At 39.2% G+C, this 21633-nt stretch overlaps 1 protein-coding gene across 1 annotated transcript in view; it reads right to left on the reverse strand.

Annotated features, from left to right (window-relative positions):
• CDH2 (cadherin 2) overlaps window positions 1-21633 on the reverse strand; it is a 215763-nt gene that overhangs the window by 37098 nt on the left and 157032 nt on the right. The window contains exons 6-11 of the mRNA XM_046025814.1: window positions 18230-18374; window positions 15423-15595; window positions 7468-7605; window positions 6602-6787; window positions 1776-2029; window positions 662-804 (exon numbers count right to left, since the gene is read on the reverse strand). Coding sequence (XP_045881770.1) covers window positions 662-804; window positions 1776-2029; window positions 6602-6787; window positions 7468-7605; window positions 15423-15595; window positions 18230-18374 — 1039 coding nt within the window. The remainder of the gene's footprint in view (window positions 1-661; window positions 805-1775; window positions 2030-6601; window positions 6788-7467; window positions 7606-15422; window positions 15596-18229; window positions 18375-21633) is intronic.

Consider the following 21633-nt stretch of genomic DNA (forward strand, 5'->3'; position numbering starts at 1 on the left):
AATTACAAAGAGAAAAAAATGCTAGAGACTAACTGATGTCAGCAAACAGACTGATCATAACAGAAATAAAAAAGATCACCTCAGGGGCGTCTGGGTGGCTCAGTGGGTTAAAGCCTCTGCCGTTGGCTCAGGTCATGATCTCAGGGTCCTGGGATCGAGCCCTGCATCGAGCTCTCTGCTCTGCGGAGAGCCTGCTTCCCTCTCCCCATCCCCTCACTCCCCACCTCTCTCTCTGCCTGCCTCTCTGCCTACTTGTGACCTCTCTCTGTCAAACAAACAAATAAAAATCTTAAAAAAAAAAAAAAAAAGATCACCTCAGGAACCAGTGTCTGGGCCACTGAGGCACGAGGCTAGACTCAACTTGCAGAAAGGAGCAGTCAGTGTGCCACAGGGCAGAAGAGCTACAGAGGTTGGTCATCACAACACGAGCTACCACCGAGGGCCCGTGGACACGGCAAACATTCATTATAGAAGTTAGGGAACATATGAGAACACCCAGCGGAAATGAAAAATAGACACAGGGGCCACAGCTTCATAAAGGTCAGTTTTCTCGACAATTGAGTTTAGGAGAAAACCTCATTTCCCGATGATGCATTCACGAGAGGCTCTACTCTCTTTAACGACATATGCGGTAATACAATGACCATATTTAATTACGTACCATTGTCAGAAGCAAGGAAAGTAGCATTATAGATATTGTTTTTCACGTTTGGTGATTCTCTGTCCAAAACAGCGATTGTTGTTATCTGCCCGTTCACAGGATCTATTTTTAGCCAATTGGCAGGATCAGATAATTTTGTGTATCTACAAAATGAAAGCATTAGTAAGTTTATTTTTTTTTAATATACTAAAAACCAGAACTACACAGAACTACACTCTTCAAAGAGAGTGCCACTGTCGGAGATTATATAAAGTAGATGGATATGTATCAGTAGGTTTATCAGCATAAACTCCTTTTTATTCTGAATGGAGAGTAACCTTTTCAAGCTCAGATAACCAGTATATAGACTGGAAAAAAATTTCCTGTGTTTTGGAAGGTAAAAGTTGTAGGAGTTCAATACACCTACTAGTTAGCTACTTATCTATCTTGATATCAACGTATAGAGAAATGCAGAAGATATGCAATTCTCTGTTAGCAGCAGTTCTGAAAGAGGTTAAATTATCTACGAGCTAATTTAAAAAAATTATCATCACCAGCAGCGGATAGGAGTAATGTGGGGTAGGCTCTGCCAATGATCTACTCCCTCATCAGGAAAGATAAATTAGGTTTTGCTGAGGTTGGAAGTCTTACAGATATGTTTTATCAGCCCTATAACTACTGTACAGGTGAGGCAAAAATAATTAGCTCTTATATCTTGTTTCTGGCTTGAGTTTCCTTTTTTTTCCTGGTGTGTGGAGAAGAGAGAAATGTCACAGCTTCCAAGAGTCCCCCATTTACTTGCAGTGAAAACTTCTTGCAACGTTTGGTATAATAGCACTGGCTAAGTTATTATGAAACATGAAGAGATAAAAGGGGGCAGAGAAAAAAGAGGCAGGGAACATTTTTTTCTTCAAATAATACATGAGTAGATTCATTTTTCTACTTCCGACCTGATACATAACTCACTGATCTATTTCCTGACAGGAAGCTTCGTCAAGGCATTAAAAATAATTCTGTAATGAGTCGTTTTAGTTCCAGTTCAAATTTCTCATTCAAACGGTGGATTAATTTTGTGCACAACAAAGAACATAAAGTAAATTAAAAAAAAAAAAACACCACAAGTGGCATTTGATACCTAATATTTTGCTGCATATATCGATCTGGGTCCTGAGCGGTGAACGTTGTTAACATGGTACCAGCATGAAGGCCCTCTTCTTGGCGAATGATCTTGGGGTTTGGGGCAAAATAAGGGTTTTCGTTCACATCAATGACTGTGACAGACACTGTTGCAGTTGACTGAGGTGGGTGCTGGATACCCTTGGCTAATGGCACTTGATTTTCAGCAGCAACAGTGAGGACAAACATCCTATTTGTTTCAAAGTCAATTGGCTGAGAAAAAGAAAGGAAACCATATTTTTGAAGGAAATAAGAATATTTGCATTCTACAGTTTTCAACTTCATTTCCCAAACATTAATTTTTCATTCACTATACCATAGGCTCCTCTCAAATGTCTGGAACACATGCATTAGCATGGCCAATGACTGAAATATTTATCACAATTGAGCCTGTTTGTATAATATATTTGTAAATCTCGGATACTTCAGTGATTTATGTTCACAAAATAATGCATATTACTATTGTACTGATTGCATTCATTCAGCGACATCTTAAAACTTGATTATTCTTAAGAACAGCATTATTACGGGACTGGAAGAGATTATGCTGAGCGAAATAAGTCAAGCAGAGAGAGTCAAGTATCATATGGTCTCACTTATCTGTGGAGCATAACAAAGGACACGGAGGACATGGGGAGATGGAGAGGAGAGGGAGTCGAGGGAAACTGGAAGGGGAGATGAACCATGAGAGACTATGGACTCTGAAAAACCACCAGAGGGTTTTGAAGGGGCGGGGGGTGGGGTGGGAGGTTGAGGAACCAGGTGGTGGGTAATAGGGAGGGCACGTACTGCATGGAGCACTGGGTGTGGTGCAAAAACAATGAACACTGTTACGCTGAAAATAAACAAACAAACAAAAAGAACAGCATTATTAACCAAAAATACTAAATAGTCTGAGGTCAAATGAGAATCCAAAGGTCTAGATTATACTCTCGAACGTTGGGATCAAGATTAGTCCTCATCCAGCAGACCTTTTACATCTGTGCTAAAGGTCAAAACAAACAAAATAAATCCCCAAACTATAAAATCTAATTTTTTCATAAAACAAAAACTTAATTCTATTTAAAAGTGTCATTCAGGGGCGCCTGGGTGGCTCGGTGTCTTAAAGCCTCTGCCTTCAGCTCAGGTCATGATCCCAGGGTCCTGGGATCCAGCCCGCATCAGGCTCTCTGCTCTGCAGGGAGCCTGCTTCCTCCTCTCTCTCTGCCTGCCTCTCTGCGGACTTGTGATCTCTGTCAAATAAATAAATAAAATCTTTAAAAAAATAAAATAAAATAAAAGTGTCATTCATAAAACTAAAAAAAAAAGTATCATCCATAATTTGAAATACATTTTAAAGGACAGACATGTACACACACTTATGAAAAAATAACAGTATTTGTAGGTGGAAGGGCTTTTTCTTGTTTTTTTTTTTTTTCTTGTTCCTTTACTTAGCAAACTAAAACTCTGGCTGTCTCCCAAAAAAATTTTAGGTATTCTCCTCGTTTGTAGAATCCCTAATCTAAGAACAACACTTTAGATAAAGGCAATGCACAAATAACTCATAATGTAAATATTAACTTACAAATTTCCGTTGAATCCTACTGTCAACAGAAAAGTTACCAGAGGTCAAGTGATCAGACTGGACTTTGATTTCACCTGATCACCTTCTAGTGTGGGTCCAGATTACACATTACTGTGCCATAAGAATTTGAGGGGGGAAAAAGAGCTTAGCGAACTCTCCTGCCCTCAACGCTGGTCTAGGAAGGATTAGGAGCAAAGCTAATGAGAATGTCCCATTATTAATTTCCTACCCTAGACCACTCCCTAAAACCTTCAAACACAGAGTTTCTTTTTCTCTCACTCTAAAATCACCAATTCAACTTCCCTTTCTCAAGTATTTTAAATAAGACAGTATAGAAGCCAGAAAATAAAATAGAAAAAAGAAAGAAAGAAAATAGAATTCTTTCAGTGATTTCATTAGCTATAAACTCTGCATTTATTATACATGAAGTTAACATCCCCTTGCTTCCAGCACTCAGTGTTTGTTTTGTTTGGTTTTTGACAATTAAAGATCAAAAGAACTAATTTTTTAAAGTCTTGAATATAGCATTTAAAAACAGGAGTATCAATTCACAATATTTTCCAAAACAGGCACTGTTTGTCCCGACTCATCCCCTTTTACTTTTGTGATGATTTTGGGGTTGTTCTCTGAGTCAATACTCAAAGGGCACCTTGACAATAATAGGTGTGTGGCATCCTTTCGAATAGCTATCAATCAGTGATCGATACTTCAGAATGGAAAGGCTGCTGGGAAGATGGCAAAGTAGGAGGATCCTGGACTCAGCTCTTGCCACGTGGTTGCCTAGAGAGCACCCCCATTGGCATAAATAACCCAGAAAGCAACCAGATAGGTGGAAGAACTGACTTTCTGAGGCCCGACATAGACAAGAGGCCACAGCGAAGCAGATCCACCCTCTCTGATCGCTCTTGGCAAGTTCCATCAAAGCACTGCCACAAGCCTGACGGTTTGTGAGCAGCCCAGAGGAGGGCCACACCACTCCAGAGAGGGGAGGACAGCCACATGCCACTCTGCCTGCAGGCCTCGCTCACTACCAAAAGCTTCTAGGGGACAACACAGGGAATGTGCCTACAGTTTGGGGCCACTTCATCTATGGTAAATGCCTGGTCTGACTCAACTCAAGTGCAGCGTGGCCCCTGACTGGCCCACTAACACCACGGGGACCAGACTCTGCCCACAACAGGCAGAGAGCCATCGCAGGTGGGACTGAAGGCAAACATAGGTCCACCACAACGGTAGGACACCCCTGCGGCAGCACACCTAGGAGACACCCCTGAAGTGCCAGGTTCTGGGGAACAGGGGGCATTGCATTGTGAGACCTCTTCATCATAAAGCCACTACTTCCAAGTGAGGGAGACGTCGCTGACTTTGGTAATACAGAGAAACAGACACAGCATAGACAGAATGAGGATACAGAGGAGTATGTCCCAGATGAAAGAACAGACACAAATCACAGCAAGAGACCTAAGCGAAATGGAGATAAGAAACATGTCTGATACTGAATTTAAAGTAACGTTCATAAAGATCCTCCCTGGAATTGAGAAAGGAGTGCAGAACCTCCATGAGACCCCCTACCAAGAGAGAGCAGCCTTTAAAGAACCAATAGAGCTACTGGACTCAGCGTATGAAAATAAAAATAGACCACCTGGAATAAATAGCAAACAAGAGGAAGTAGAAGAATAGATCAGCCGCCTAGAGGACAGGGTCTTGGAAAGTAATCAAGCTGAGCAGATGAGAGGGGAAAAAATACACAAAATGAGAACAGACCGAGGGAACTCAGCAACACTATCAAGCGTAGAAGTCACATGATAGGGATCCCAGAAGGAGAAAAGTGAGAAAAGGGGGCAGTTTTGTCTGAAGAAAGAATAGCTAAGAACTTTCTGAATCTGGGGAAGGAAAGGGAAATCCACATCCAGGAGGCACAGAGAGGCCCTAACAAAACCAACCCAAAGCGGTCTGTCCAAAGACACAAAGTAAATAAGGTGGCCGAAAGCAGTGATAATGAGAGAATTTTAAAAGCAGCAAGAGAAAGGAAAGCGGTGACATACAAGAGAACCCCCATGTGGCTATCAGTGGCTTTTTCAGCAGAAATCATACAGGCCAGAAGAAAGTGGCACGATAAATTCCCACGGCTGAAAGGAGAAAATCTAGAGCCAAGAATACTCCATCCTGCAAGGCTTTCATTTAGAAGAGAAGGAGAGGTAGAGTCTCCCAGAAAAACAAGAGTTAAAAAGCAAAACCAGCCACATTCCTGTCACCCAGGATGCCATCGGCCTGTGGGTCCCAAATTCGCAGCCCAGCCACCCTCCTGCCCGAGTGAGTGTGCACGGCCTGCCACCTGATCAGTGCCAAGTCAACACACCTTCACCACAGACGGACGAGGACTCACACTGACACTCTTCCCCTCAAATTCCAGCCCCTGTGCTCAAGTCTGTGCACAAAAGTGGGCATAATTGGAAGAGCAGAATGAGGCAACCCAAACAGCCACAGTGGATCTGTGGAATACATCATGGATGAAAGGAGTGTGCTTGGCTGAGAACATGTCCCACAAGCCCACCAGAGAACAAGATAAACGGCATGATTCTGGTTAGTGAAAGAAACACACCGAGGATAAAGAAAACAGGATGAATCCAGGGAGGGAGACAAACCATGAAGAGACTCTTAAGCATAAGGAACAAATTGTAGGTGCTGGAGGGGAGGCAGGTAGGAGGAAGGGGTACTTCGGCGGGTGGGCATTAAGGAGGCCCTTGATGGAATGAGCACTGGGTGTTCTAGGCCACTGATGGATCCCTGAACTCCACCTCGGAAACTAATACTATATTGTATGTTAATTAATTGAATTTAAAAAAAATTTTAAAAAAGGAACCCCCCCCCCAAATACTTGAGGATGTGCCATATCACGAACACATCTAACTACACCCACAGTCAGCACTGTGGAGGACAGTCCTGTCTTCAGAATATTACAATTGTCCAAAATGATTGAAACACAGCTGTCTCCCACAGACAAGGTGAGAATATCTATGTTGGCCTCAAGGTAGCCTCCATGTAAACTGAACAAAAAAACACCAAAAAACAAATGGGACTCCCCAAAATATATTAATTCCAGATTTAAAGATGTCTCAAGGGGGGGACCCTAAAATTCAAAAGGGAACTACAGACTAGGGAGCACGTACTGGTCGATGCAGGCTGCCGGTCAGAGAGATGAGCAGCCCAAGGACACTTACTTTGACGACGGTGACCAGGCCGTCATTGCTGTTTGGGTCCGTCTGAATGGCAAAGCGCCCCGTAGGATCCCCACCACTTATCCTGTACACGGCATTCCAGGCCGGTGTGTGGGGCTGATCCTTGTCCGTCACAGTTAGATTCGCTACTATGACATCTACCCTGTTTTCAGGGACTTCACCATAGAACTGCAAGAAAAACAAACCTCGGTCAAGAGGAGCAACGTGGACTGGTGAAGGACAGGGTGTCTTGATGACCACACTGCCCTGATTTTACTGCTCCATTAAATCTTTATTACCCACACTAAATGAGGAAATCGGTAATGCAGGTAATCACAGCATTTATGTTTAACTTTAAAAATACTGTCACTTTTCTCAGCAGTCAAAATTTCTTCCAAATGATGTTATAGTTTCATTAATATTAAAATTAGTATCCATTTGTGAGTATCTGGGTGATTAATTCAGGGCTGGAGAAAAGGACTTGTCTAAGGGAAATAATTTTCCTCAAGAGATAATGTATCTATATGCTTGACAAAGTGGCATAAATCAGTCATGTAATATCCATTCCGTTTCCTGCACCTGAAAATATTTATAAATATTCTGTTATAACAGCACAAAGTATTTTTAGGCCATTTCTTCCAGGTGGCATATTTTAACAACTTCATCAGTGGACCTGGGAGACTAGGAGAAAACAAATTACTTAGGCGCCTCATTTAAAAGTCCTGGTGACAGCAAACGTCCGAGAGAGTAGCCAGTCTACGACGAGGATAAGCAAATTCCACCTCTATTTAATGCATTTATTATTCATGACAAAACTTCTCAGTAATGGACCACAGACCTAAATTCTGTGAGTGAAAGTCTGTACTTACTGTCATGGCAGTAAACTCTGGAGGATTGTCATTGACATCTGTCACCGTGATGACAGCCGTAGCCGTGTTTGAAAGGCCGTATGTGGGATTGCCTTCCATGTCCGTAGCTTGAATTATTAATGTATACTGTTGCACTTTCTAAAAAGACAAAAAGATCACACCTTAGATGAAACTAATTTCTCAAGAAGACACAGCAGTTGTTTTGTAAATAGCTCTTTATTACACACAGAAAACTCAGCATCATTCATTCTGATTAACATTGCTTGAAAGTTCCCAAGTGGAGCTGACTTTAGCTTGAGAAGCACAGGCCTGGTTCCTGTCTGGAGAGAGGCGACTGTATATTTTCACCTTTACTTGCGGAAAAGATCACATTGCAGATGTGTGAAATTCACAGAGAAGCTGACACTTCCATCTGGTCTCAACCTTCCCCTTTCTTCTGAACTTCGCAACATTGTGATCAAGCATTCAAGTCACTTGGTTTGTGTTTACTCTCTCATATGTTAGTTTCTACCCAGTTTAGAATACTACAGACAATGAAAAATCTTGATAGAGTGTGCGTATGTGTGCGTGTGTGTGTATGTATATATACACACATTTCATTTTACATTTTCATTTCACAGATTTCATTTCACAGACTATGTTTTCTTTTAAGGTGGTCTCATATATGTTCTATTAGAACAGGATTATGGAGTGTTTTCTCCTACTTTCCATCAGTACATACAATTTACAACTATGCAGGAGAGATATATTCTTAAGTTAAAACCTAATTAAACGGTTTATTTTATGTCCTTATTCATAACCAAGGAACACAGTGGTGCTTAATATTTGTATACTCAAAAGATTTCCATTTTGGCCTAATGTTCATTGTGCCCACATACCTATGAGGGACACAGATACATCTGCATGTAGACAGTCATTACCAGACAGGTATCACTACTTTTAAATTCCAATTGAATTTTTAAAATATTTTATTTATTTATTTATTTAAGAAAGAGCTAGTAGGGAGAGAAGCAGGGAGAGGGGTGAAGAAGAGAGAGACAATCTCAAGCAGACTCTGAGCTGAGCTCAGACCCTGATACGGGGCTTGATCTCATGACCCCGAGAACCTAACCTGAGCCGAAACCAAGCGTCAGACACCTGATGGACTGAGCCACCCAGGTGCGCCACCCGAACTGAATTTTTAAAAGGGGGAGCCAAATTAAGCTGCATTCTATCTAAGAGATATCTTAGATATCTATCTGGAGCCTGTCTGAGAAGTCTATAGCACTAGCTGACAAATACACTTTGTATTAGGACAACTTAACCAAAATGATTTTCTAAAGTCATTTGAAATCTCTGTGGAAATTGGCACGATAAAAAATATATATATTTTTTTATAAATGTTAAAGCTTTCTCAACAACAAAACTCACTTCTTCATACAAAAATAAACTGTCACGGCAAAGTACAGTTTTCCCTGATTCTAAATATAAGTAACATTATGAATGGCCATTCTTAAGGGGTTTCTGGAGCTTGGCTACAACAGACACAAATTGTAGCTTTTGATTTAGTTGTTAGTGGGAAGGGCAAGGAAGAAGAAATGGGTAGGAGAAAAAGCCAAACCCCACATATCTGATTTTAAGTCTCCTGTCCACCCAAATGCTAAACTCTAGCAGTTATTTATCTGTCTTCCTAAAAAAAGAAAATACCATTTATTTGAATTTAAAAAAACAAACAAAGGAATAGTGAGTGTTAGCTGAGCTGTTTACATTTTTTCTTAACCCGTAACACCTCACCATAATTTATGCTTACATAAGCTAAAATATTTCTCAATGATTTCCTTTCCCAATCAAGTGTCATTTCAGCTTAATGTTCTCATGGTTAATGAGAGAATTTTATAGGGCACTCAGTTCAGCTTCCCAGATGAAAATCATGAAAATAAAAATTTGTTATGACTTTGAAATGCCATTTCTGTTAGCTGCTATTCACAGAAGCAGATGAACATTTTCAAAAAAAAGGAAGAGGTTTTTCTTACTGTTGTTGCTAAAGAAGATAAAAAAAAAAACAACCCACAGATATTGTATGGAAATAGAGCTCTTTGTTAATGTCTATTCTTTAAATTATAATGTCTACTTTAAAATTATATAAGCATAATATATACAATTTTCCACTGAGATGAAATACTGGCATCAGTAGCTAATATGTGAAATTTCCTACCACTTTAAGTAAGTCTTAAAATCTTTAAGGTACAAAAGAACATTGTTATTTCTAAAATACAATGTCTCTTCAAAAAAAAATTCCAACTTGGTAAATAATATGATCTCCATTTTCAAATGCTTGGTTGGTAAAATGCTCTTACATTTAGTAAGAAAGACATGACAGCCTGTTTTAGACAACCAAACTATTTAGGGCTTCTTGCCTAATTTAGACCCTAGGCATCTGGTTCTAGATGACTGACATTTAGATTCCATAATAATTTGACTTCCCATCCTCAAGCCCACATCTGATCACGGGGCCTTTGCTGAAAAATGTCTCCTTACTTCCTCTTCTAGGTGGGTAAAATCTCAACTCAACTGTTTGCTATCAATCCTACTCTCCTTGTGACTCATCTCTTTAACTTCTCAAAGTTATGTATCACCCTTCATCCACTTACTCTACACCTTAAGTTCTTTGTGTCTTACTTTCAAATGCCTATCGTGACCCTACACCACTGCCTTCAGTATTTCCCTCAGGGTAGAATGGTGGTTCTCAATGGAGGTAATTTTGCCCCCCACCCCAGACTTTTGATCATTCCTTGGACATTTTTGGTTGTCACAGTTGGGGGCTGTTACTGACATCTAATGGATGGCCATAGAGGCAAGAGATCCTGCTAAACATCCTATGATATACAGGACAGGCCCCCGCAAAAAAGATTTATCCAATCCAATATGTCAATAGTGCCACGGTTGAGAAACTCTGGGCTTCAGTCCCCTTCCCGTCACCCTGAGCCTGGTAAATACAAAATGGAAAGCCACCTCAGAGATGACTTCAGAGAGTCCTAGAGGCAGAGCTGTTGGCCTATCATGTATACACCCTCTATTACTGTTTCTAGTTTATATGGCTACTCCCCGTCCATAACCTCCTGGTTATGTAGACACAAACACACACCCTTCTCAGGCCCCTGTCTTGTCAAAGTTTGAGTCACTGGTATACAGCCTAATGTCTGAACAGAGTAAGCAAGTGATAAATGCTTCTGACTTGGTGGTTGGATGGTGAATGGATGAGAAATCCTGGGCCTTGCCTTATACTATAGAAATCCTCCCAGGTTTGGGAAAAAAAAAAATCTTATTTACATGGCAGCTGTTATTTATTCATTAAATCATATACTGGGAGTAAAAACTAGCTCAGTTTCCCAAACTACAGTGATTCATACATTATCTTCCCAATACTGCCATATCCTCATATTTCTATACCATGAGTCACTTAACATTAATCTTGACATTTGCTCCCTTTTAAAAAACTTAATTTATTGTTAAATTATCATAAATAGAAGACCAGCATCACCTCCCATACATATAACTGTAAAAATAAACACAATATAATCCTTGCACTCTGGCAGTCTCTACTTGATGGAGTAGCAGCTAAAGACTTGTGGTCTCCAATTTTCTCTTAGAGGCATCCCTCCATGTATCAGTAAAAATCATCACACCTGGGCACCACACTTTGAAACACTGAACTAAAGTGATATGAGCGAATGAAGAAGTGAGAATAGTGGTCATTCATTCAGTTGGCACACATTTCATGAATGTCTACTAGATGTCTGGTGATGTAAATACTACCTTGTGTTTCTGGAGTCTAAATTCTTTTTTTTTTTTTGAATGCTTACTGTATGCTGACAAGTTTCTGGGGCCTTGGTAAGAAAAAAAATAACATTTTTTGAGACTGAGTACTAACTACATGCCAGAGGTACTGCTAAGCAGTATACATTATCATATTCAGTCCTCACAATTATTGCGTAAGGCAGGTGGCTTTTTTTTTTTTTTTTTTCAATCCTCATTTTCCAGATAAGGAAACCAAGGCTTAGGGAGGCAAGGAAGCTTGCTCAATGACACCCAGCCATAAGTAGTAGAGACAGGATTTGAACCCATGTGTCTGTGAGTCCAGAGTCTACACTGTTAATTGCTCCACTATATGAGTGCCCTCCTATAAAGTGAGAATATGTGCGTGACAAGGGTGCATCCTGAGTGGGGTGCGCAGGCAGAAAGCCAAAGTCAAGATGAGGAAGGAGTGGTAGCTGAGCAAAAGTGTGGGCTGTCCTTTCAAAGACTACGTGTGGCAAACACAGAGAAAATCACAGAACATGAACATTTCCTCAGGGTTCCTATTTGGGGTAAAAAGGAGCACATCAGCCTCACCAAATAGTGAAAACAAGAAGGCAGATATAATGTCTATGTGACATAGTCTCTGCCCATCTCAGGGAATACAGAGACTACTAGGGGTGCTCAGGGAGGGGTTGGGGACTGGCTCTCAGAGTCACCCTGCTCTAAAGAGATGGGAAAGGAGCTCTCCAGGCAGAGGAAATCACAGGAACAGAAGATTTGTACAAGGAGTTGCATGTGATTGTATAAGTGTCAGACTTCATTTGCTCCTCAAGAGGAGGCAAGGAATCCCAGGAGGTTAGACCAAAGAAGGCTTTGGAACTAATGTCATACGGGGTTTGGAGCGCCATGTTACAGAGCTCTGACGTCATCCTAGGGGTCGTGGGGAGTCATTTTACCACAGGGGAGACTCAGCATGTTTACAGATTATGAAACTACTCATGGGGTTTTAGAAGGCAACCTGTAGGGAAGAGAAGACCAACACAGTGGAACGCAGAACGTGAAGCAGAGAGTGCAACAGAAAGGATCGGTAGACTTGGAAAACAAGAAGTATCATTCTTTCTTTGCCATGAGAAAACAATGCTGAGGAGCCAAAATGATAGTGCTCACCCAGTAGATGCCCAGGCTGGATTTATGATGGCAACAAGGGAAAAAAATAGCTAATATTTATTGGACACAGTGCTGAATGCTTTATGCCTTGTGTTACCTCACCCTTACAACCATCCCATGAGGGAGGTAATATTTTTATCCCCATTCACAGATATGGGAACTAAAGTTTCAGGTTAATACAGTGAAGGTCAAATAGCCCATAACAGGCAGTCCCAGGATTTACACCCACTGAAGCAGAGGGCTAGTCATCAGTAGTCGTAGCCAAGAAGGGCAGGTGAAAGACACCAAGAGAAAGGGGTAGAGAAAAGAAAGTGCCAGGAAGAAGCATAGCCAAGTTAAAGCAACCTGGAGAACTGATATTTTTCTAAGCCTACAGATTAAAGTAGAATAAAAAACCAAATCTTAGTAAGGATTTCAATGATTAGGAGTTCAGTCACTTGTAGGTGTCATATATCCTGGGAGAACGACAACTGAAATTACTTCTGACAGTGAGAAAACTGTGAATTCTAATAGAAATAAAAGAAACTCAGGCCTGCACCAGGCCTGAAGAAGTCAGAGTAATTTATCCCTGGCCTCAGGCAGAATTACCATAAACCATCTGAGATAGATACATTTTTTTTCTCGTTAAATGACTTTCAGAAAAGGAAGGTTTTCTGTAATTTTCTCTGGTAACTTATTGTTGTGTTTAATAATTTCACTGTCAAGAAGCTATTTCTCACACACGATTCTATCGTTTCTAATCCATTCCCACATTCGTTTCATGTGGGGCACGGCGGCTTCCATCCACTGCAAAATAAACCTAACCACGATTAGGGTACGACATCAGGCTTTCATCCGCTAAACTAAATGCAGTCGTTCTGGTTTTTTAAATATGGCCGGTCTGCGGGCGTAAAACGACCTTTAATTCTCAGTGCCTCTTCCTTGTCATCAAACAGCCCAGCTTGATGTGATAAGAATACCACTGTGTGCAAACATGATGAAGCCCCACTTCTGTATCTCACGAGGACAGTGTGAATGAGAGAGAAGTATTCGTATTGGGGGATAAGCTATACACCTCCACAGTAAGTGAGCAACCTGGCACTCAGGGGAGAACGTTAAAAAATACCCCCTATTCCTGGGGCACCTGGGTGGCTCAGTGGGTTAAAGCCTCTACCTTCGGCTCAGGTCATGATCCCAGGGTCGTGGGATCGAGCCCCACATCAGACTCTCTACTTTGTGGGGAGCCTGCTTCCTCCTCTTTCTCTCTCTGTCTACTTGTGGATCTCTGTCAAATAAATAAATAAGTAAATAAATAAATCTTTTAAAAAAAAATAACCCCTATTCTCAAAAGAACTATGCACGCATGCTGAGCTCACTGGCATTAGGAATTGTGCGTCATACAAATTGGAAGAGGTGAAAAGACACACAAGTTCCAAGGATCATGGAACAAAAGCACTACTGCAAACACTAAATTTCAACTATCTCCCACACAGATTATTCCTGGATAAAGAATCGGTTACACCTGGAAGTTAATAGGTACAATGTTCTAGGTATACATCTAACTCCTAAGTAAGGCTCTCAGCTCAGTTCAGTTGTGAATAAAGTAAACTTGATTTGTTTGTACTACTTCATTAAAGGGCTTCTAGCACTATCTTGCCTATATAATTAATTGCAATAGTAATGTTTTCTTCGACCCAATTCAAGTGAATGCTACTGAGGCAAATAAAACATCATAAAAACCAACTCCTGAAATCCTTGTCAATAGTATTTATTATGAAAGCATAATGTTTCCTTTTGACATACATAATCTGAGGTCTCATTACTGTAAAAGTGGGCTCAGCCAGAAACCTACAAAACACAAATATCTATGAGTTAGTACTTTGATAATTCACTCACACAATGATTACTGATGGTCAATAATGACCTTGAGAATCTCTTAAGAAAATGGCCAGAACAGCATAGAGAGTGTAAAATATTCATTAGGAGCAGGGTTTTGGGGACAGGATAGAAGTGGGGCTTAAATTGAGACATGAAGAAATGGAAGGTTCAAGGACAAAAAGAAGGTGCAATCATTCCTGGTGGAAGGAATCACATGAACAAAAGCACAGAGGTGTGTGTGAGGACTGTGGGTTGAGGTCTGTCACAGTGAGATGAGCATTGGAAATTAACTGAAATGCCCATCCCCTTTCAGACTATGACTCTACATGGTATTTCAATGCTGTCAACATTTTATGCCTTTTCAACAAAAATCACGCCAGAAGTCTGTTTTTCTCCATTTATACCTTTAAAGGCTTGTCAGTAGAATTAATGCCATTGCTGGTCTTGAAACTTGTTAAGAAGTCAATTTTAGAGTTAAGGGACAAGTTCTAATAAAGGAGATAATCTCTTTTTACTAAACCAGGCTATCCAGAAAAGCTACAAAATACCTCAGCACACACATTATTTGTAGTCTCTTAAATATATGACTGTTGGGCACCTGGATGATGCAGTCGTTTAAACCCCTGACTCTCGGTTTCGACTCAGGTCATCATCTCTGGGTCGGGGGATCGAGCCCCACGTGGGGCTCTGTGCTCAGAATGGAGACTGATTGAGACTCTCTCCCTCTTTCTATGCCCTTCTCTGCCCCCACACGCAAAACAAATATACAAATCTTAAAAACAGTATGACTGTTAAAAATTAGCCTAAATTAATACACACATTATTTGTTCATGGTTTTTAGTGTAATTGCTCAAAAACCTTTGACTGTAAGGGAAAACTGAGAAAATGGCAAGGATTTTAAAAATTAGGTACCAGATACATCTAATTGACTTGGTCGATTACACACTAAATAGTACACAGACCAGCACGATCTATCCAGTACGCATACACCATTTAACCAACTTCAAGTCTGGTCAAAACAGCACAACAAGATTTCTTTGAGAAATTGATATTGAATGATACTGTCAATGTATGATTACCTGGAGATAAACTGCATGGGATACTGTATACCTTTAAGATTAAAAACAAATTCAGATAGTTTTTGGTTGGCTTACTTCTCTATCAAGTCCAGCTGCCACTGTGATAATATCACCCGTTTCATTGTTGATTGTAAACATGTTGGGCGAAGGGGTGCTTGGAGCCTGGGACAGGATTCTGTACCTCAGCATTCCGTTTAGGGCGTTTGGATCATCAGCATCTATAGCAGTGACCGTCATCACGTATGTTCCTAGAACAGGACAGGTGGAGAATGAATGGTCACCCTGCAAGTCAGGGTCTCCCAAACAGATATACCTAAGAGGTGTATTTGCCTTTTGGGTCGATCTTAATTTCACTTTCTCAAAACATTTAGTCATTTAGATTGAATGAAAAATGCTACAGATAAGAACGGCCCTCACCTTAAAAAAAATACAAAACATGGTTTAGGTCCTTGAAAGGAAAATCATTAAAAATGTATACATTTGTAAACACCCATTTTTTTCCCATAACCTAGAAGATAAGTTCATTATACAATTCAAAGAAAGGATCACTTCAGACCTTTATTCATATAAAATGCAAATAATAGTACAGATGCTATTAGCAACGTATTTTAGGTCCATCGATACTTTCCCTTTGCTGTATTTTCCTCTGTTATACAATAACATCGAAAATGACATGCTGAGCATGATTCTCCTCAAAGCCTAAGTCACTTTCTGAAAGTAAGCTGTGTGCGTAACGATGCACACTCCATTTACTCAGGTCATAAGGAACCATTCCATGCATTGCTGTTTTGGTACATTGAATAGGAGTTTGGCATTGTGGTTCATTATTTCCTAGGAGATTACAAGAGCGCTGTAACAAACTCAGGGACTTCAATTTATTAGATGTTTTGGAAAGAAAATCAACAATGCATTAGAATCAAATAAGTTCAAACTAGTTACACACCCTGTGTAATTTAGAAGTAGAGAGAAAAGTAGTTACTATTTAGGAAGGTTTGTTCTGTGGGATATTTATAAGAACTAGCATATAAAATTTTCCATCTCTAACCCACCTTCCTCATGAGTGCTCTGAGCTCAGTTCTACGTTAAAACCTCTCCGTGCTACAGTTTTGCCCCAGAATTCACGAGGGGTTGATCACGTTCTTGTCCCTTGAGTGAGACACTTTTGACTATGTGCCCATTCTACACCCTTGTTATTTTTTTAAACTTCATTGCATATGTGCTTGCTTTCTTGCCTTCTATTTTTCTCTCCTACTAGAATGTAAGCTCCAGTAGGGAAGGGTTAGGGTTTGGGTTTAGGGTTAGGGTTTAGGATTAGAGTTAGGAAGTAGGGTGTCACTGCTGTGCCCAGAGTGGTAGAACAGAGTGACTAGCACACAGCACAGACTCTATAAACATTTGCTGCACGAACAAATGAATGGTTAAAACAAAAAAAGTATTTTCCGGGACATTGAACCAAATACTGATTACAATGCTGTTTAATTCAAGATCCTTACAGAATGATTACTGGAAATACATGCATGAAATGTCTTTAGTTCTTATTAACATTGAGTCTTTTATTTAAAGGATGCTTTGGTGGAAATTCATGATCAAATGCATAATACCTTTAATGGTTCATTTTTAACAATTTTCATGAAGGAGTGCCCTTAATAAAGTTAGAAACAACAGAAGAACAAATGAAAGAAATGATTTAAAAAAACAACAAAAAATAATTACCCCACGTAAAAAAATCTTTATCTTCACTTATATTTAGAATATGTATATAGGTCTTGTGTTTTCGTATGTATATGTTTTAATATTGTTTGATTTTATTGTATTTTAAAATCCCAAAGGAAGCTACTCTGCAATGTGACTCAGGAGGAGCCAAAGATGGCTGAACTTCCCTCTCCAGCTCCCCTTCCCCCCACCTGAACTTCCTTTCTGAGGATACAGACAGGTACATTTGGAGCAAGAGACAGTGCCAATCTAAGGCATGTGTGATTGTATCTATAAACTGGTATATACATAAAGGAGCTACTGGCATAAACTGGCATAGGGGACAAAGGTAATACATAATACCTTTTTAAATGTTGAGGCTCTTTTAAATACAAAATTAAAATAATAATCACGTAGCTAATTAAATCTCTCTAAACACCAAATCAGCTCAGGGAGGCTGGTGAAACACAATCTTTTCCCACCTCTCTGCCCACTGTTTTCTTGTCCACTAGTTTTTCAAACCAAATTGGCCTTCGAAGCCTTGTTCTTCTGAAGTCTACAGTGTTTTCAGGACAGGAGTCTAAAATTGTCGTCAAACATCCCTGCATGATGATGAAAGGCTTTGGCAACTCCTGTTTCTAGGCTAGGACAATTTCCATGCCACTGGTCTAAAAGTGTGGGCTGCAGAAGACATTAGGATCATCCCAAAATAAATATCCAGGGTAAACTCAGCTGTCGCCAAGCCCCCTCTCTGTTTTTGGCTTTACCTCACTGTCTAGCCCAGGAATACCAAGTACCTTTCAGACTCTCCAACCAAGTTTTACTTCCTGCTCCGACTAATATGATAAAATCTTCAGTTTATGAACAGAAAGCCCTGGTCTTCTGGAGCTCACTTTTTTTTTTTTTTTGCCACACTGAGTTTATCAACGACAGTAGAATGAAAGGATCCCACAGATCCTATAATATAGAATCAGAGACTATAGTGTATATATTGTAAAAAATGGGAAGTGATGTTTTTCGGCTTTGTCTCTTCTATCAATTTTTTTCCTGTTATCTTCTTTTTTCCCTAAAATCATTTTGCAAGAAAGAAAATAACACCAAAAGGTTCACATAATTTCTTCTCTTGTTTACAACCAGTGCTGACTTACATGACATTTCTTGAATCTTTAAATTATTATGTTTAAACTCACCAGGCTTTGACCCCTCAGGAACTGTCCCATTCCAAACCTGGTGTAAGAACTCTGGTCTGTTATCATTCATATCAATAACATTGATGACAATGTCAATAGGGTTCTCCACTTGATTTCCATTAATATCCACTGCATGTGCCCTCAACTGCAAAAATAATTAGAAAACAGAACTATTTACTAATGTATGTCTCACTTGAGAAGGTAAAATATACAATCACCATGCTAAGAAAATAACGAGGGCGAACAGAGAAACTGAAAAAAAAGCTACTCTCCCCATCAAAATTTAAGTTAGCCAGGGGCACCTGGGTGGCTCAGTCTGTTAAGTGTCTGTCTCTTGACTTCGGCTCAGGTCATGATCATAGGGTCCTGGGATCAAGCCCCGTGTCAGACTCCCCCCTAGGCATGGAGTCTACTTCAGATTCTCTCTCCCCCTCTGCACCCCATCCCACCAAAATAAATAAAACCTTTAAAAAAATTTTAAGTTTGCCAAACTTCATGTGATTAGGATAGATAGAGCAGGTAAGAGCCAACACTTACTTTTTGCTAGGCATTCTGCTCAGGTTTATGGATTTTAACTGGTTTGATCCATATACAAAAGAAAGAGATAGAAATGATAAGGGCTTGAAGGTGAAGAAACTGAGCTTTAGAAAATCCAATTAACTTTGCTCTGTCTCTTGACAGAGCCCATATCCAAAGCCAGTTTTGTCCAGTTCCCAAATCCTTTTGCTAAATCTGTACATATGAGTCAGGGTAATTAAAAATGTACTGGGCACAGAGTAGTCGTAGAGATTATAAGAACAGAAGAGAACTTAGAATTAAGTGTGCATAGGGAATTTTGACACTAAGTGGGGTTTTTTAAATTGTAAAAGTCACTCATAAACATTAAAAGTATGTGAGTATGTAAGATAATTGATCCTCTCCCAAGCTTGAGTTTTTTGGTATTCTAAGAATTTTATCTTTTTTTTTTTCTTTTTAAATAAATATAGTCACTCAGCTACTCCTGGTAGAATAGCCTCAAGATCTTTTAATCCAGCGCACAGAGATCCATTACATTTTTTTCAGTAGCTGTGTAGTGTTCCGTTGAATTGCTCCTTTTTAATGGGATGCTTCTGTGGTTTTTCTGTTAAGTATGATGCTAGCTGTTGGATTCTGTTGGGCATGGTTCATCAAGTTAAAGAAGCATCAATATATCCCCTTTTAAAAAAAATTTAGAGGTTATCTAACATGAGACAATGCAAATTTTATTACTGCCTCTCAACAGCTCTAAAATAATTTTTCTTCACTTATTTAATATATCACATATTAATAGATCTTCACACTGAAACATCCTTGCAATTCTATAATTGATTCTATTTTTTTATGAGTGTTGTTCTCTTCTGTCCTGGCAGTAAGACTCTGTAGCGCAAGAGTTTACCCCGAAACTGACCTGAAAATATTTATTTCCCGTTTTAACCACAGGAGTTCAGATAATGAGACTTCATACAGGAAGAATTATCTAGAATTTTCATATTGATATTCTTTATATTCATAAATCTGAGACTCGTCTAATTAGAGACCGGTCTATCATGTGCTATTTTTATCAAGTTTCTGTATTAATGACACTTTGTCTTTATGAAAGGTTTGGAAGTTTTACTTCTTTCTTTATAGTTTAGAACAATATAAAAAGCACTAGCATTAAGTGTTCCTGAAGGATTAAAAAAAAAAAACCTGGTTGAAGACCTGGCTGATGAAACAATCAAGTCTTTTGGAAGAAGGGAACGTTGAGTAGTACTCAAGTAGTACTCAAGAGTTTAAAAAAATTTTCTTTATTTTTACACCCACTGTGAGGCTCAAACTCATAACTCCCAAATCAATAGACAGATGCTCTAAAGACTGAGCTAGCCAGGCGCCACCCTCTCTTTTTAAAGAAAACTCTCATTTTACTTGTTTAAGCTCTACATCCAATATGGGGCTTGAACTCACAACCATGAGATCAAAAGTCACATGCTCTACCCACTGAGCCAGCCAAGCACCCCTTGAAAACATTTAAAAATTTCTCCTATGCTTATTCATCTATTTAGATCTATAAGAGTCTTGTTCTACCACAGTATCAATATTTAAACAATTTTCAAAACTTCAATATTTAAGAAGTTTTTATAAGTGCAAAAACTCAACAAATATGTTATTGTGCAGTGTAAGAGTCTAAAAACAAACACAAAAAAAGTTTTGAATGACTAGGTATCAGTGATAAGCCACTGGGAATACTGATTCATTACATGAGACAACTGGCTATCTATAAAGCAAAAACAAAGTACATCTAGATACCGCTCCTCTTTTAGTAAAATACACTTCACAGAGGTTAAAAATATAGATGCCAAAATAAATAAGTAAGTACAACAGATAAAACTGGGGAGATTAGAACTATCTCTAAAACTAGACTTTATGATAAAATTGAAAAACAATTAATTTTACAATGCAAGAACTATAGCAGGGTAGACATTATTAACAAAGTTTAAAAACAAATAACAAAAGAGGAAAATATATGACAAATTAAACATGAACATCCCAAATAGATAAGAGGTTCTTAATAGTAAGTCTAAAGGGTAAACAATTCCCAAAGAAAATTCAACAGAGAGGGGCGCCTGGGTGGCTCAGTTGGTTAAGCATCCCACTCTTGATTTAAGTTCAGGTCATGATCTCAGGTTTGTGAGACTGAGCCCCGTGTTGGGCTCCACACTGGACATGGAGCTTGCTTGGGATTCTCTCTCTCCCTCTCCCTCTGCCCCTCCCCTCTAAAAAATCAAAATTCAACAGAGAACAGGAATAGGCAATTCACTTTGATTAGATATTCAGCTTAGGCAACTTAAAGCACTGAGATAACTGCCAACGATAATTCGGTAAGTAAATAATGCCCGGAATAATAGAGTGGAGAAAATATATCTCCTATACAGCGGGCAGGCAATGCAACATAACACAACCATTCTAGAGAATAACTTCACTATATTTATTAAAATAATTCCAATTTTAGGAATTTATTCCAAGGATATAATGGGCAAATGTACAGAAAAAAATATTCATTGCCACATTATTTATAGTTGAAAAGTAAAATAAAAAAACCAAATTACCCAAATATCTATCCATAAGTAATTAGTTAAAATTATATTACATTCATTCAACAAAATCATTTGAAGCAATCAAAAACGCTGCTATAAATAAATAACTATTTACTGACATGGAAAGATGCTAAATCTTTTGATTGCAAAAGTGACAAAAGCTGGTTTCAGAGAATGATGCCAATTTCAAAGAATACATTAATGAATCTAGGCAAAGAAAAACATCTTACAGCCTATCACCAAATTGTTTAAAAAAAAAAAAAGAAAAACAGGTTGGTTTTATGTACTGAGATTACAAATCATTTTACTTTC

Source organism: Meles meles, chromosome 12 (genome assembly GCF_922984935.1).
Source record: "Meles meles chromosome 12, mMelMel3.1 paternal haplotype, whole genome shotgun sequence".
NCBI classification, from domain to species: domain Eukaryota; kingdom Metazoa; phylum Chordata; class Mammalia; order Carnivora; family Mustelidae; genus Meles; species Meles meles.